Below are 14,566 nucleotides of genomic sequence, written 5' to 3'. Positions count from 1 at the left end.
AAGTCACAAGACTAATTTACTTTTGTGTGTGTGGAAGGGAGAGTGTTGTTGCTTTTATTGACTTATGATTATCCATCCATCCATTCTCTATACACCGCTTTATCCTCACTAGGGTCACGGGGGGTGCTGGATTCTATCCCAGCTGACTCGGGCGAAGGCAGGGGACACCCTGGACAGGTCGCCAGTCTGTCACAGGGCTACATATACAGACACACAATCATACTCACATTCACACCTACGGGCAATTTAGAGTAATCAATTAACCTCAGCATATCTTTGGACTGTGGGAGGAAGCCAGAGTGCTTATAGAAAACCCACACATGCACAGGGAGAACATGCAAACTCCATGCAGAAAGATCCCAGGCCCAGGCCGGGATTTGAACCGGGGATCTTCTCGCTGCAAGGCGAAAGTGCTAACCGCTACTTTTACACTACTTTTCATTCAGTGGTTATATTTAATTAATTTATACATTGGAGATTAATTCTGAAAACATCAGAATTATAAAAGAATATATATGGAGTTATGTTGTAAACAAAAAAAGTGTTAATCTTCGGTATTAATCTATAATGAAGACTAGAAAAGCACTCAGAGAGTGCAGACCTCCGCCAAGGATAGAGAGGAAAACAGGAAACCCATGCAGTAAAGGATCATGAGCTGAAATCAAACCTGCATCTCTGACACAGTTCTGTTTACGAATCACCTTCTTAACCAGTTGAGCTATCTGGACACCTTGCTCCAATTTGTTGGACGACATTCTAACCTATGATGTTTTTGTCCTATTTTAGACCACATACTAAAACATACTAAAAAAATTCAAAGTGATCCAGAATCCAGGTTCCTTTCCAGATTGCCACCAAAATTAAATCAGCTCTTCCTCTTACCATAGTCTACATCCCCTCAAAATTTCATCTGAATCTGCCCAGGCGTTTTTGAGTTATCTTGCTAACAGACAGACGGACAGACGGACAGACGCCGGGTGTCACATAACCTCCTTGGCGGAGGTAAAAATAATACAATAAATAAAAAGCTTTGAATGAGAAGGTCTGTCCAAACTTTTGACTGGTAGTGTACTTCCAGAGTTATCCTTGTGTTTCGCCTCTTTCCAACCTTTCTAACCATCCTGGTTGAGAGCTAGAGACCACAGAGGCCACAACAGATAATTCCATTATTATTTTACTTGCTCATGACATAAGTATGTTAATTACTCAATTTGTCCTAATGCAAGTCTTATCAAGCAAATTATTATTATTATCCTTATCCTTATTATTATTATTATTATTAATAATAATAATAAGGATAATAATAATAATAATGCTGTTGTTGTAATAAGTAGTATTTTGGGTGGAATAAACCATTTAAATTATCAGTACATTTAGAGTGAAATCATCCACTGCGGTAGGTGGTGCTGTAAAAAAACATATCTAAACGTGCGGCCCTAGAGGAAGCGTGCACCTTTTGGCGCGGTCCTAGTGCCGTGCGGTTCATATCTATGGTGCCATGCCCAGTGCAGTCTTTGCAGATTGCCTCGAACAGGCTTATTGTGGTAGTGTGTGCTCTCGCGAGACACATGCAATTCTCGTAGGCAATCAGCTTTCCGCTTCCAGTCCAGAGACTCGCTGTTCTTCATCATATCATGTAAGCATTAATAGTTTGCAGAAAGTATTATAAACGTATCTTTAAGAAGACTTTTGGTTAAACAGAGGAATCGATCAGAATTTTACTTCACAGCTTTGGCTGTGCAGCACAGAGGTCAAAGAACGCTAATGTCATCCACTTACCGAGACAGTATACATGTGCAGCGGGGCTTCAGCTAGTCTGCCGTTAGCTACCCTGGCCAACCCGTTCAGATAGCCTTTAGCTTTGTGTCTAATGTCAATGTCTGTATTCCAACATAGTCATTACAGTGTTTGACCTTTTTCCAGAGTTGAAACTGTCCGAAGTTTAACGTAGATAAATGTGCGGTAGGTACAGTCTACAGCGCTAAAGCAACTCGATACACTGCCAAAGATCCATCATCGGCTATTTTGTATCAGTCGATCCGGATCCGAGGTATAAGAAACATGCGGCTGAAATTAACCCGGACATACGACACTACGGTTGCATATAACTATTGTGTTTTTCTGACGAGTCTCAGTTAGCACCACTGGGTTTCTAAAGAGATATGTAATGTTTCCAAATTTGGCAAGGTAGTTTAGCCCTCTGGATGCACTCAGTGTTTAGGGAATACCTTTAAAGCCGTGATAAAGTGGTTAGGTTGTCCATTTTTGTGGATTCATCAACGGGGAGTGTGTGTTATTTCTCTGAAACTAACCTACTGACTAGCGTACAGCTTACTGTCTACATTGTGTGTCCTTGTTTGAGTCACTTTCTTGGTTTCCCAACCCAAATCCTTAACTACTTATATTCAGTTACCATGACGTGGTTGAAATATGATTTAAATACTGAATGTATTAATTCTTCGTGCATGGTGTGTTTGTTCCCCTCAACCCAGACATGCCTCACCGCCACCCCACCCCACCTAGCTGTCCAGATCCAGACAGACTCACCTTTTATCGGCTCAGCCCTGAGTTCTCTGTGACAAGTAGGGGTGTAACGGTCCACAAAAATCACGGTTCGGTACGGAAGTCAGGTTCGGTTTGGTTCTCAGTTAAGGTGAAAAATTTAAAAAAAAAAATCTGCTGATATAAGAGCTGGTATGACTTTCTGGCTGAAGTGTGGATGAGAAGGAACTTCATAATGGGGCTCTATCACCTAAAATAGGAAATATCTTTTAATGTAATTGCTTTTTTTAAAAAAAAAACAACAACACCATTTAATTAGGCTCTTGTTCACTAGCATAAATATACTAGTCGGCTAAGAAACACACACACACACACACACACACACACACACACACACACACACACACACACACACACACACACACACACACACAATATAGTCATTTATCTATAGCAAAGAGCACAGCAATAATGCAAAGTTAATGTAAGCTGACCTCCATCATAAGTTTAAAACCTCGGTTCTCAACAACTGAGTAAGGCCGTAGATCTGCTGCTATGAAAACACCATGGACTTGGTTATTGCTTTAGCCTGGTCTGAATTGCTGGGCAGGGTTTGATGAAATGAGACCATCATTTGTACAGTTCGCTGTTTTTTCCTAGCAGCGGGGATAGTTACACTTGGATGGTGCTTTTTCAAATGTGTGTCTAAGTTTGACGAGTTGCTGGATACATAGTTGAGGACCGCTTCACAGTGTCGGCATACGGCTTTCGTCTTGTCCACTCGTTTTTCTGCTTTTTCGTACTTCGCTGGGAAACCGAAGTGATCCCAAACGGGTGATTTTAATGACGCCGGAGCGTCTTCCAGCTCTAGCTCCTTCTCGTTGTTGCTCGCATTAGCCATGAAGCACCGACAGGAGAATAATGGTCCGTCACATCCTGTGGTTCCCTAGCAACTCCTGCTTGTTTTTAGTTCCGCAATACTGTGCGACTGCCGGAGAAGGTCCACCGCAACTGTGGGCACTACGAAGTTTTAGGTTTCACAATGAAAACAATTCTCTACATTCATAATAGTCTTAAAATTTTTGTTCCGCGATACACCTCGGTACCGAACCGAACGGTCCTGTACCAAACGGTTCGGTACAAATACGTGTACCGTTACACCCCTAGTGACAAGCAGAAAATGATTTTTCAAAACTGATGGATTCCAGTATTTTGTTATATTTGGTTGCCATTGCTGTACAGCCAAACCAGTAAGAGCTAGATGCTAAAAACTCATGTTAGCATTCTGTCAAATTATAATTGCAGTAAACCCATTGTTCACTGTCACCAAATCCTAGCGCACAATAACTGGAATGAGTTAGCAAATGTAATAAATCATATAATGATTTAAGAAAAAACAATGCTGAACAAATATAAATTAGAGTCAAACTAAAGCTGGAATTTTGAGGCAAATATCTGTATTAATATTAGAGAGATAAATCCTATAATGACATGTCTGCTAATATTGTCTGCATAATACAAATAAGTGGATCTCATGGATGAACTATAGAATGGGTATATGCTCTTAGAGCACATATTTGGCATGTCTGTAACTTCAGTTTTGATCTATCTACAGCAAGCTGACTTTAGGCCTGACAGATGATGACAGTCCAGGGTTTTCCCCTTGGAATATCTTTGTCTATTACAGAACCAGCTCATGTAATTTGTCAACGGCTAAAGTGCTGTATAGAATGACCAGTTTTTTTGTTAAAAGTCATGGCTAGTATTGTATTACCAACCAAGTTATCCGTGTTTTTTCAAAATCTCTTTTAACACAATACTGACCTACCAGTATGCACTTTAACAAAACTATATCCTTGTAATCATTTCCCCTTTCCAGACTGGCTGTAAAGACATTAGAAGTACTATGGAGCCAGAGTCTAGTTTGGTAGATAAATTACTTTGCAAAGATTACATTTGTTGTGTACTCACGTTGAATATGTTCTGTTAAAGCTACACAGAGGAAATTATGACATTATCTTATAGGGTCTAATTTTGAAAAAGTGTCCTCTCTGCAATGAATCCAGAATACAACCTGTTCCTGCAAATGTCACTGTAAATAGTCTTTTAAATGAACACTTTAGGGTGGCGTGTTACTGAAATAGAAGTCTGATCTTTGATCCCTGTTTCAGCAGAATGCCAAAATCAAAAGAAGTACTGTCTTCCACATCTGGAAGTGACTCGGACAGTGAAGTAGAGACCAAGGTTTGTGATATAATAGTAACTTCTGATTTGTGCACTTCATCCATCCAGTTACAGTACATTGTTTTTATTATATTCACTAAGTTTTCTCTGTCTGTTAGCTTAAGTTGGAATCCAGTTTCTGTGGTACAAGATTATGGAGTAGAGTGTGCATTTTTCTTTATTTTTTGCACTTAATTTAAACCCATCCTGTAATGTTAAGACCAGGTGAGTTGCTACTGCTCTAGCCATGACTGTTGCCTTGGAGGTGGCATGCCTTCACCAAGACAATGGTAGGAAATCACTGTCTTTGAATTGGTAAAATGACAATTGGCAATATTGAATTAATGTGCAGGAAAATGAAGTCAAAACTAATTTTTGAAGCGAAAAAGTAGATGTAAACTACGGTGTTATTTATCAAGTTATTTTAGTTTGATGCCTCCCTCAAAAAACACAACTTGGTCATTATTCACCAAAATCGAGATCAGCCAGGCTAGATCTAGTTTAACAGTAAAAATATAATTCATAACATTACTTTTGACACTGAAAAGATTGAAAATGTGTATCTATATACATATGACTGACCACAGGTCTATCTAGCTATCTAGCTATCTTGCTATCTTGCTATCTTGCTATATGTCACAGAGACAGGGAATGGACAAGGATTAGATATAAAAAAGCCATCATAATGAAGTTATTTTGTGGTGTGAGAAGAAGGGATGGAGAGCAGAACAGATGTCCTGGTCAGCAAAAGGCTTTTTATAATTAAGCTGAAGTTGTGTTACATCACAGTACAGTAAATTTTGCTGTTATATATCAGGATATGATAAAACTAGCTTACCAGCTGGTATTAGTCCTGTCGTGCTTGCCTCACATAACCCAAAACTTTATGGTGCAACTTGAGAGCAAGAGAGAGGTCAGGGAGAGCTAACTAATTTAGAAGCAAACATGACAGAAGTTACAGTGCACAGTTTATATTTGAACTTAATCTCTGACAGATCTGACAAACAGCTACGTTTTGTGACATATTCTGCTGTTTAGCATTGGAAAAAGCATTGTTTTAAGAGAACCATTTAAAAAGCCTGATTTTCATCAGAATTTCTGCTGTTATGTTACACACTACCAGTAATGGTTGAGTAGAGATGGTAATGTATTTCTACTGTTACTGTTTATCATCACTAATACATATCTGAACTTTTATCATCACTCCTCCATAACCTTTTAATAACATCTTTGTCGTAGTCAAGAGTAGGTGCTGTCTTTAACTGCTTTCTGTCATATCATTTTCTGACAAACAGCTGATAAAGCTTCACTATTCATAATTATTAGACTCTTTGTGTACCAGTTAAAACTTGATTGTAGATCACATGCTTTACAAGCCTTGGTGAAGACATAATGAGCAGCAACACTTTTTAAGGTGTTTGTTTTTTTTGTAGGCAAAGAGAAAGAAGCCAAGTACACCAGAGAAGCCAGTCAAGAAACCAAAAAGTGGAGAGAGTTCCAAGCAAGGAGGCTCATCCAAGGGCAGCAGTAATGGTGACGACAACATGTTCCAGGTAGGAATTACTGGTATACTCTAATGAAAAACTAATTTTTACATATTTTTAAATGTTGGTATCAAATATGAAGAAAATATAGAGTAACATATAAAGTCACTAAGTTTCACTATGGTATTAAAGAGAAGGTCCAGTACTGTTTGTTTATAATTTATTTGAATAAAAATGTTGACTAATAATGCAGAAGGAACATATGGTGTTACATTAGAATGTATTTACAGATGGATGACATGATAGCCCCTCAGAAGTAAAGCAAAAAAAAAAAAATCACAAAAACATGCACTGCAATTTTCGTGCCAGTGGTGTGATTTGAAACCAGAATGCAGTAATGACTGGGACTGGAAGTGTGGTATCCAGATCCTGCCTCATGCTCGGCCAGTCTAAGAGCACAACCAGTCAATGGGGAAAAGTACCATTCCATAGAATCTTGTTGCAAATGACATCGCCAGCCTAAGATGGCAGTGGCTATTTCCATAATATGTTACATTCACTTCTGTGCTGCAGTGTTGGATCGCAATACTAGAAACCTCTTGCTGTCTAATGTACACACGTGGACAAAATTGTTGGTACCCCTCAGTTAAAGAAGGAAAAACCCACAATTCTCACTGAAATCACTTGAAACTCACAAAAGTAACAATAAATAAAAATTTATTGAAAATTAAATAATCAAAAACAGCCATTACTTTTGAATTGTTGATTAACATAATTATTTAAAAAAAACAAACTAATGAAACAGGCCTGGACAAAAATGATGGTACCTCTATAAAAGATTGAAAACTATTTGACCAGAGTGACATGATTAACTCAGGTGTGTCATTTAATTGACATCACAGGTGTTTCCAAACTCATAATCAGTCAGTCTGCCTATTTAAAGGGAGACAAGTAGTCACCCTGCTGTTTGGTGAAAAGGTGTGTACCACACTGAACATGGACAACAGAAAGCGAAGGAGAGAATTGTCCCAGGACATCCGAAAAAAAATGATAGACAAACATCTTAAAGGTAAAGGCTATAAGACCATCTCTAAACAGCTTGAAGTTCCTGTGACAACAGTGGCTCATATTATTCAGAAGTTCAAGACCCACGGGACAGTAGCCAGCCTCCCTGGACGTGGCCGCAAGAGGAAAATTGATGACAAATTGAAGAGACGGATCGTTCGAATTGTATCCAAAGAGCCCAGAGCAACCTCCAAAGAAATTAAAGGTGAACTCCAAGGCCAAGGTACACCAGTGTCAGATCGCACCATTCGTCGTTGTTTGAGCCAAAGTGGACTTCATGGGAGACGACCAAGGAGGACACCACTGCTGAAAAAAACTCATAAAAAAGCCAGACTGGAATTTGCAAAAATGCATGTTGACAAGCCACAAAGCTTCTGGGAGAATGTCCTTTGGACAGATGAGACCAAACTGGAGCTTTTTGGTAAGGCACATCAACTCTATGTTCATAGACTCAAAAACCAAGCATACGAAGAAAAGAACACTGTCCCTACGGTGAAACATGGAGGAGGCTCAGTAATGTTTTGGGGCTGCTTTGCTGCATCTGGCACAGGGTGTCTTGAAAGTGTGCAAGGTACGATGAAATCTGAAGACTATCAAGGCATTCTGGAGAGAAATGTGCTGCCTAGTGTCAGAAAGCTTGGTCTCAGTCGCAGGTCATGGGTCTTCCAACAGGACAACGATCCAAAACACACAGCCAAAAACACCCAAGAATGGCTGAGAGAAAAGCGTTGGACTATTCTAAAGTGGCCTTCTATGAGCCCAGATCTGAATCCCATTGAACATATGTGGAAGGAGCTGAAACATGCCATTTGGAGAAGACACCCATCAAACCTGAGACAACTGGAGCTGTTTGCTCATGAGGAGTGGGCCAAAATACCTGTTGACAGCTGCAGAACGCTCATTGACAAATACAGAAATCGTTTAATTGCAGTGATTGCCTCAAAAGGTTGTGCAACAAAATATTAAGTTATGGATACCATCATTTTTGTCCAGCCCTATTTCATTAGTTTGTTTTTTTAAATAATTATGTTAATCAACAATTCAAAAGTGATGGCTGATTTTGATTATTTAATTTTCAATAAATTTTTATTTATTGTTACTTTTGTGAGTTTCAAGTGATTTCAGTGAGAATTGTGGGTTTTTCCTTCTTTAACTGAGGGGTACCAACAATTTTGTCCACGTGTGTAATTGAGTTACAGGTGTGTTTCTGACCACCTGTATAGCCAGCAATAAATGTAAAACACCTCGCGTCAATCAAAAGAACAGAAATGTTTTCCTCGTTCTGCCAACTGTTCTTTGAGGTTGTTGTCTTTCAATTGGCTAGCTGTGAAGTGAGCGTCAGATAGCAGAGCGCAAAGCTGTTGATGCTGTTACGATGTAGGCCCAACTAAACTCTACATGCTTGTGAGAAAATGTGTTTCATTCATTTTGGACATTTTAATTAATTATTGATTGTCAAGGTGGTCAACCAATGATGAAGGAAACTATTTAAAATTTGCATCATAGTTGAAATGCATTACTATACAACTTCTCTTATATTTGCCCTGCACTATATCAGATGTGGGTTTTTTGGGGGGGCAATTTCGATAATTATTGATAATCAAGACAGCTCAATAGTTGGAGCCATTTTACAATTAGTGAAATTAACAGCATGTAATAGTAGGGGACTTGCCATTCATAACTAGGCTCCTCAATAGGGATTACTGTTACTGAATATTTTAATGCATATTACATGCTGTATATGAATAGCATGTGATAGCAAGACACTAGGGTTGCAAATTTCTGAATAATTTTGTTAATGAATAGTCAGCAGCTTTATCAGTCAGTATTCAAGTATTCAACTTTGTGAGATTATCCCCAATACCATGATATTTTACAGATTTGGTTGTGTAACATGCCATCAGTATGTTTTTAACTGCACCCGTGTCAAAGTTAATTAACCCATAGTTTCAAGTATTGCTCGACTTATGTATCTCTTCTTCTAAACAACTTTGGAATTCTGGTAGATAGTTATTTAGGATCACATGACAATTTCTCATGGTTGTACTTTACTAGCCAAGCTTCCACAATACTCTGTTTGCCAACACGGAACTGATGGAAGTCTGAGTGATGGTCTTTGCCCTGTGTTTCTGTTTTCTTTGTCTTTCTCTGTTCTGTCACTTTAATTGCCCATTAAGGCCCAGATCTTCAACCAGTTCTTATTCTTTTCCAGAAACTATTTCAGGGTAACCTGTGGCTACCTCCTAATTTAGCTGGCAGCCTTTAGTGTAGCCTTAACACTGTGAAAGTAGCTCACATCCTGATATATGGCAGTCAGAACAGATAGTCGAAATTAATCTTACATTGGCCACAGGCAGTAGGGACAGCAAACCTCCTAGTGATTGAATAGATCAACACCTACATGTGTAGAACACCTTTAAGTGACGGTTTGTGTGTAAGAGTCAAGATGGGCATGCTTGTGGAAGACTGCTGGCTCCATTACAGACTCAGGCAATATGTGCTATCTCACCTTCCGTAAACTGCTCTATTTGACTAGAGCTGCCTCGCTCAGCAAATGTGATCATCTTTCCTGAACAGTGAACAATAGCTTACAGTGATTGGCTGTTACTTCTGACTTGTAACAGCCAATCAGATATTGCTGTGGGGGGACATTACTTGAGAATACAGAGTTACTGAGGATAGAGAAATACAGCTGTACTGCAGCAAAAAAAGCACTTTTGATTTGTGTAATAAGAATCCGTAACTAAAGATATTGTTAAATGAAAAATAGCAAATATCAACCTCGATAATCGGTTGATCCCTGATGTCCACCACAGTCTGCTGACAGGAAAATTTTGACAATGCAAGATATTAGTGAGTACTCACTGCATGATATTTAAAGGCTATGTAATGTCTTTATTCCAAAAAGTCAAGTGAGTTTATTTATAGAGAAGTCTGTGTCTAAACACTTTGCAATTTATACATACCTCATTCAGCGAACTTTGGCTCCTTCGTCTTCTCCACGAAGATGAAGGCGCCAGAGACTGCATTTTACTTTAAGCTCTCTTGTCAATGTGTTAGACTATTTGTGTCACTTTTATTGTAAACAATAGTCAGCTCTGTGAATGTCTTCCTATAGAGATTGTCTTGAGAATGTGAACTTATCCTTACTGTCTATGGTGTCCAGTTTTTCACCCCACCTTTGACTTCCAACATGGATATCACATTTTGCAGTTAGTTCTGACAGATCATATAATGTGTGTAGACTCTTGGTTTGGGTATGGAAATACAACCTGTTATGAAAACTGTAGAAACTTTAAAGAGCAACAGTTTATAGTGCCTTTGCTTTTTGCAGATTGGAAAGATGAGATATGTCAGTGTCAGAGACTTCAAGGGTAAAGTCCTGATTGACATCAGAGAGTACTGGATGAACCAAGATGGAGAGATGAAGCCAGGGAAAAAGGGTGAACACACACACAAACACAGAGACATAAACACACACAGAGAGGTGACAAATTAAAAATGAAGAGTCAAAAGTTTTGGACCTGAAGCTCCTCTGCATGGCATCAGAAGAGATTCAGTTCTTCTTAGCACTGATTATCTAAATTTCTGAACTTGACAGAATTGCTGAACACCATTTTTCCAAAGATCTTCCCTCATTTGGTGTTTTGACGATGATAGTGGAGAATGCTATCTAATGTGTCATTCCAAAATCTCCCAAAAGTGTTTGGTTTAGACTTGGTGAATGTAAAGGCCTTAACATATGATTCACATCATTTGCATTAGTCAGCAAACCATTCAGTGACCCTCTGTGCCCTGTTGATGGGAGCATTGTCATCTTGGAAAAGGTCATGTTCATCACAATAGAATTGTTTCATTATGGGATAAAGGTGAAACTCAGAACAAATTTCTTTTGATATGCAGTGATCTTTCACACATGTGCTCTCCCACTTAAGAAAATATGACAAAGGATGACTCATGCTGACATCATTGTTTCCAAGTCTCTGTACTGTAGACCACTGTTTTTGCACTCTCAGTTGTACATCTTTGTAATGATAAATGTATGCACTGCAACCCTATTCTAATAGCTCATCCTGTGTTATTGCTGGCAGACTGCTCTTGCTGACATTCAGGATCACTTCATGCACTGACAATCTCAACCACCTGAGGAAGTGCTGATGTTCAGTTTTACCTTTTATATCATTTGTTATCAAACATGCTGTTGACCACATCTGTGTAGAAGCATCTGCATTCACTGTGTTTCTACGCTCATCCACTCAAGTTTTCCCTTTAGTTTGTCACGTGTCTCTGTTTTAATTGTTAGGTTCACTTACATCCATCCATCCATCCATCCATCCATCCATCCATGCATCCATCCGTACATACATACATACAGTACCAGTTAAAAGTTCATTCAGTGGTTTTTATTTATTTTAATTATTTTCTACATTAATACTGAAGACATCAAAACTATGAAAGAAGACATATGGAATTAAGTTGCAATCAAAAAAGTGTTGAACAAATAAGAATATGTTTTATATTTTAGATTATTTAAAGTAATCCCCTTTTGTTTCAATGACTGCTTTGCCCACTCTCTCCCCCTCATTCTCTCAATCAGCTTCTTGAGGTAGTCTCCTGAAATGGTTTTCCAACAGTCTTGAAGGACTTCCCAGAGTTCTTTAGCACGTGTTGGCTGCTTTTCCTTCCCTCTGCAGTCCAGCTTATCCCAAACCGTCTCAGCTGGGTTTAGATCAGGTGATTTTGGAAGCAAGGTCATCTAATGTCCACTGCTCTAATATTCATTCCTTGTGATTGCTGGCCTAAACAAGTCTCTTCTTATTATTATTTATTCTCAATAGTGGATTCTTTGCAGCAATTCCACCATGAAAGCCTGATTTGCACAGTCTTAACAGTTGATGTTGAGATTTGTCTGATACTTGAACTCTATGAAGAAATCATATGAACCAGAGGTGCTGTTATTTATCTCTTTCTGAGACTGGTAACTCTAATGCACTTAGGCTATGTTCACACTGCAGGCTCAAGTGACCCAATTTTTTTTGCCCCTATGCGACCTGTATCTGATCTTTTCATTACAGTCTGAACAACACAGATCCGATTTTTTTCAAATGCGACCCAGGCCACTTGGATATGTGGTCGTAATTCCGATACATATCGGATCTTTTGCCATGCGACTTCAGTCTGAACGGCCAGGTCACATTTATCTGACCTATACGTCATTGGTACACAACAAACGTCACTATTCTGCGTTCAAGCAAAACACGTCTTCGGGCTGCCGAAGACGTGTGTCTTGTCGTGAGAGTCTTAAAAAGAGGCGCTCACATATGTACGTAAAGGTCGCCCTTATCGTTCGAAAATTCTGAATGAAGTCCGCATCTGTGAAGCCTCTCGCATCACTATCCCACCACTCCTGGCTGCGACTCCGCGCCTACACAGTTCTCTGGACAGACGTTGCTGCCACTGCCCCACAAAACGCCAGGGCCAAAATCCTGGCTCTCTTCCTTCTTGACCTTCTCCTTAAAATGATTAAGTTATAAATATGCTGGCTCCGGCTGGACAACAGCTTTAAAATGGCCAGACATGCTCCACTGTTAGCGTCCATGTTTACTTCCGTAAACACTGACCACACTCTCTGTGTGTCGTTGTTGTGTCCTCTTCTGCGCATGCGGGACACTTTTGGGTCGTGTGAGGTTCACACAGGAGATCACATACAAGTCGCGTTTAATTGGAAATGTGAACAAACTCACAAAAAAATTGGAACTGAACATTAAGCCCTGCAGTGTGAATGTAGCCTTATTCTCTGCAGAAGACGTAATACTTGAGGCACTTGAGGACACATTCAAAGTTCTTGAAAGTTTCCAGATCGACTGACCTGTCTCGAAGTAGTGATGGGCTGTTGTTTCTCTTTGCAGTGTGATTCTTGCCATACTATGGATTACAACAAGAGCCAAATAAGGATATCTACTGTGTACTAACCTGCATAACACAACTGTTGGCCTCAAACCACACACCTGTTAATTCAAAACCATTCCAGGAGACTACTCATGAAGCTGACTGATAAAATGCCAAGAGTGTGCAAAGCAGTAATCAAAGCAAAGGGTGGCTGTTTTATAGAATCTAAAATATAAAACATATTCTGATTTCTTTAACACTTTCTTTGTTGACTACATAATTTCATATGTGTTCTTTCAGAGTTTTCATGTCTTCAGTATCAATCTACAATGTAGGAAATAATTAAAATATAAAAAGACTGAAATAGAAAGTGTGTCCAAACCTTTGACTGGTACTGTACATACATACATACAATGCATATTTATCTAAATAAGTACATAAGAACCTATGAAGATGGCTTTGATGCTTTCTTTGGTTTGAAGTTGTGGTGTAAGATGCAGGTTAAACCTCTTTTTCCAAATTTTTTGTAGGTATCTCCCTGAGTCCTGAGCAGTGGAACCAACTGAAGGACCAGATGTCAGAAATTGACGGTGCCATTAAGAGAGTATAAGCATTCCTTTCAGTGTTATCAGTTGAACTAATTGAACATGTTGGCTAATTAGTTTTGTAAAAATCCTGAGATTGTTTTCTAATGGATTTGTTTAATCTGGAGTTTATAGACGTAGTCGTCTGCATATACTGACTTTTTGTGTGAAACTTGTTTTTGAGCTGTTGTAGAAAAGATGTGGGTGGACGAGGGGTGGTTGACCATTACAGTTGTTGAGTAGGGTACACCAAAACAGTGATGTTTTTATATTGAATAATAAAACCAAGGCACTAGCTTAATGTTGTTTTTCAGTCAATATGTAATTTCATTTTCATAGTTTGATTATCAAGTAGATATAAATCATAGGATGTTGTCATCTGAATTTTGTAATATGTCATAGTCAGTATCCATGCTCTTCAGTTTAGAAAGTCAAGCCCAGTCTGCTTTGCTGCAGCTACAGGTGATTAGATTCATGGTGAATTCATGGTGATGGGTTTTGAAAATAAATCGTACTATTAAACAAACTGGCATTGTAAATTGTTGAAAGCGTCGTATTAGACCATATTAGAAGTGCATTACATAAATAGGTTTGTGATGCCTACCAGCTCTGTTGGTCATGAATGTGAAGTTTGTGTAACCAAAGGTTGGGTTCACACCACTGGAGTTTTAAAATCCCAACCTATTTTGAAGTTGAGTTGCATCATGCGCATGAGGAGAAACTTCACAGATGTTCTTTTATCTAATCTCTGGCATGTACACACTGCAAATGTCAAAATAAAGCCACATACTACACTATATTCAGATTATTGAGCCACAG

The 14,566-nt window shown here is 38.9% G+C and overlaps 1 protein-coding gene across 2 annotated transcripts; it reads left to right on the top strand.

Annotated features, from left to right (window-relative positions):
* The first annotated feature begins 1,500 nt into the window (after positions 1–1,500).
* On the top strand, positions 1,501–14,273 carry sub1b (SUB1 regulator of transcription b). 2 transcript variants are annotated; one of them, XM_022221003.2, is made up of 5 exons: positions 1,501–1,636; positions 4,677–4,746; positions 6,159–6,278; positions 10,609–10,717; positions 13,694–14,273. In XM_022221003.2, the coding sequence occupies exons 2-5, from the start codon at positions 4,678–4,680 to the stop codon at positions 13,771–13,773; spliced, it is 378 nt and encodes a 125-aa protein (XP_022076695.1). In that variant the 5' UTR covers positions 1,501–1,636; position 4,677; the 3' UTR covers positions 13,774–14,273. The 2 variants fall into 2 exon arrangements, with proteins under 2 accessions (XP_022076695.1, XP_022076696.1); XM_022221004.2 differs by having other exon boundaries at positions 1,508–1,636; positions 4,674–4,746.
* Positions 14,274–14,566: the final 293 nt, after the last annotated feature.

This window comes from Acanthochromis polyacanthus, chromosome 7, assembly GCF_021347895.1.
Source record: "Acanthochromis polyacanthus isolate Apoly-LR-REF ecotype Palm Island chromosome 7, KAUST_Apoly_ChrSc, whole genome shotgun sequence".
NCBI classification, from domain to species: domain Eukaryota; kingdom Metazoa; phylum Chordata; class Actinopteri; family Pomacentridae; genus Acanthochromis; species Acanthochromis polyacanthus.
The sequence above is the reverse complement of the archived record's forward strand: the minus strand, read 5'-3'. Positions and strand labels throughout refer to the sequence as shown.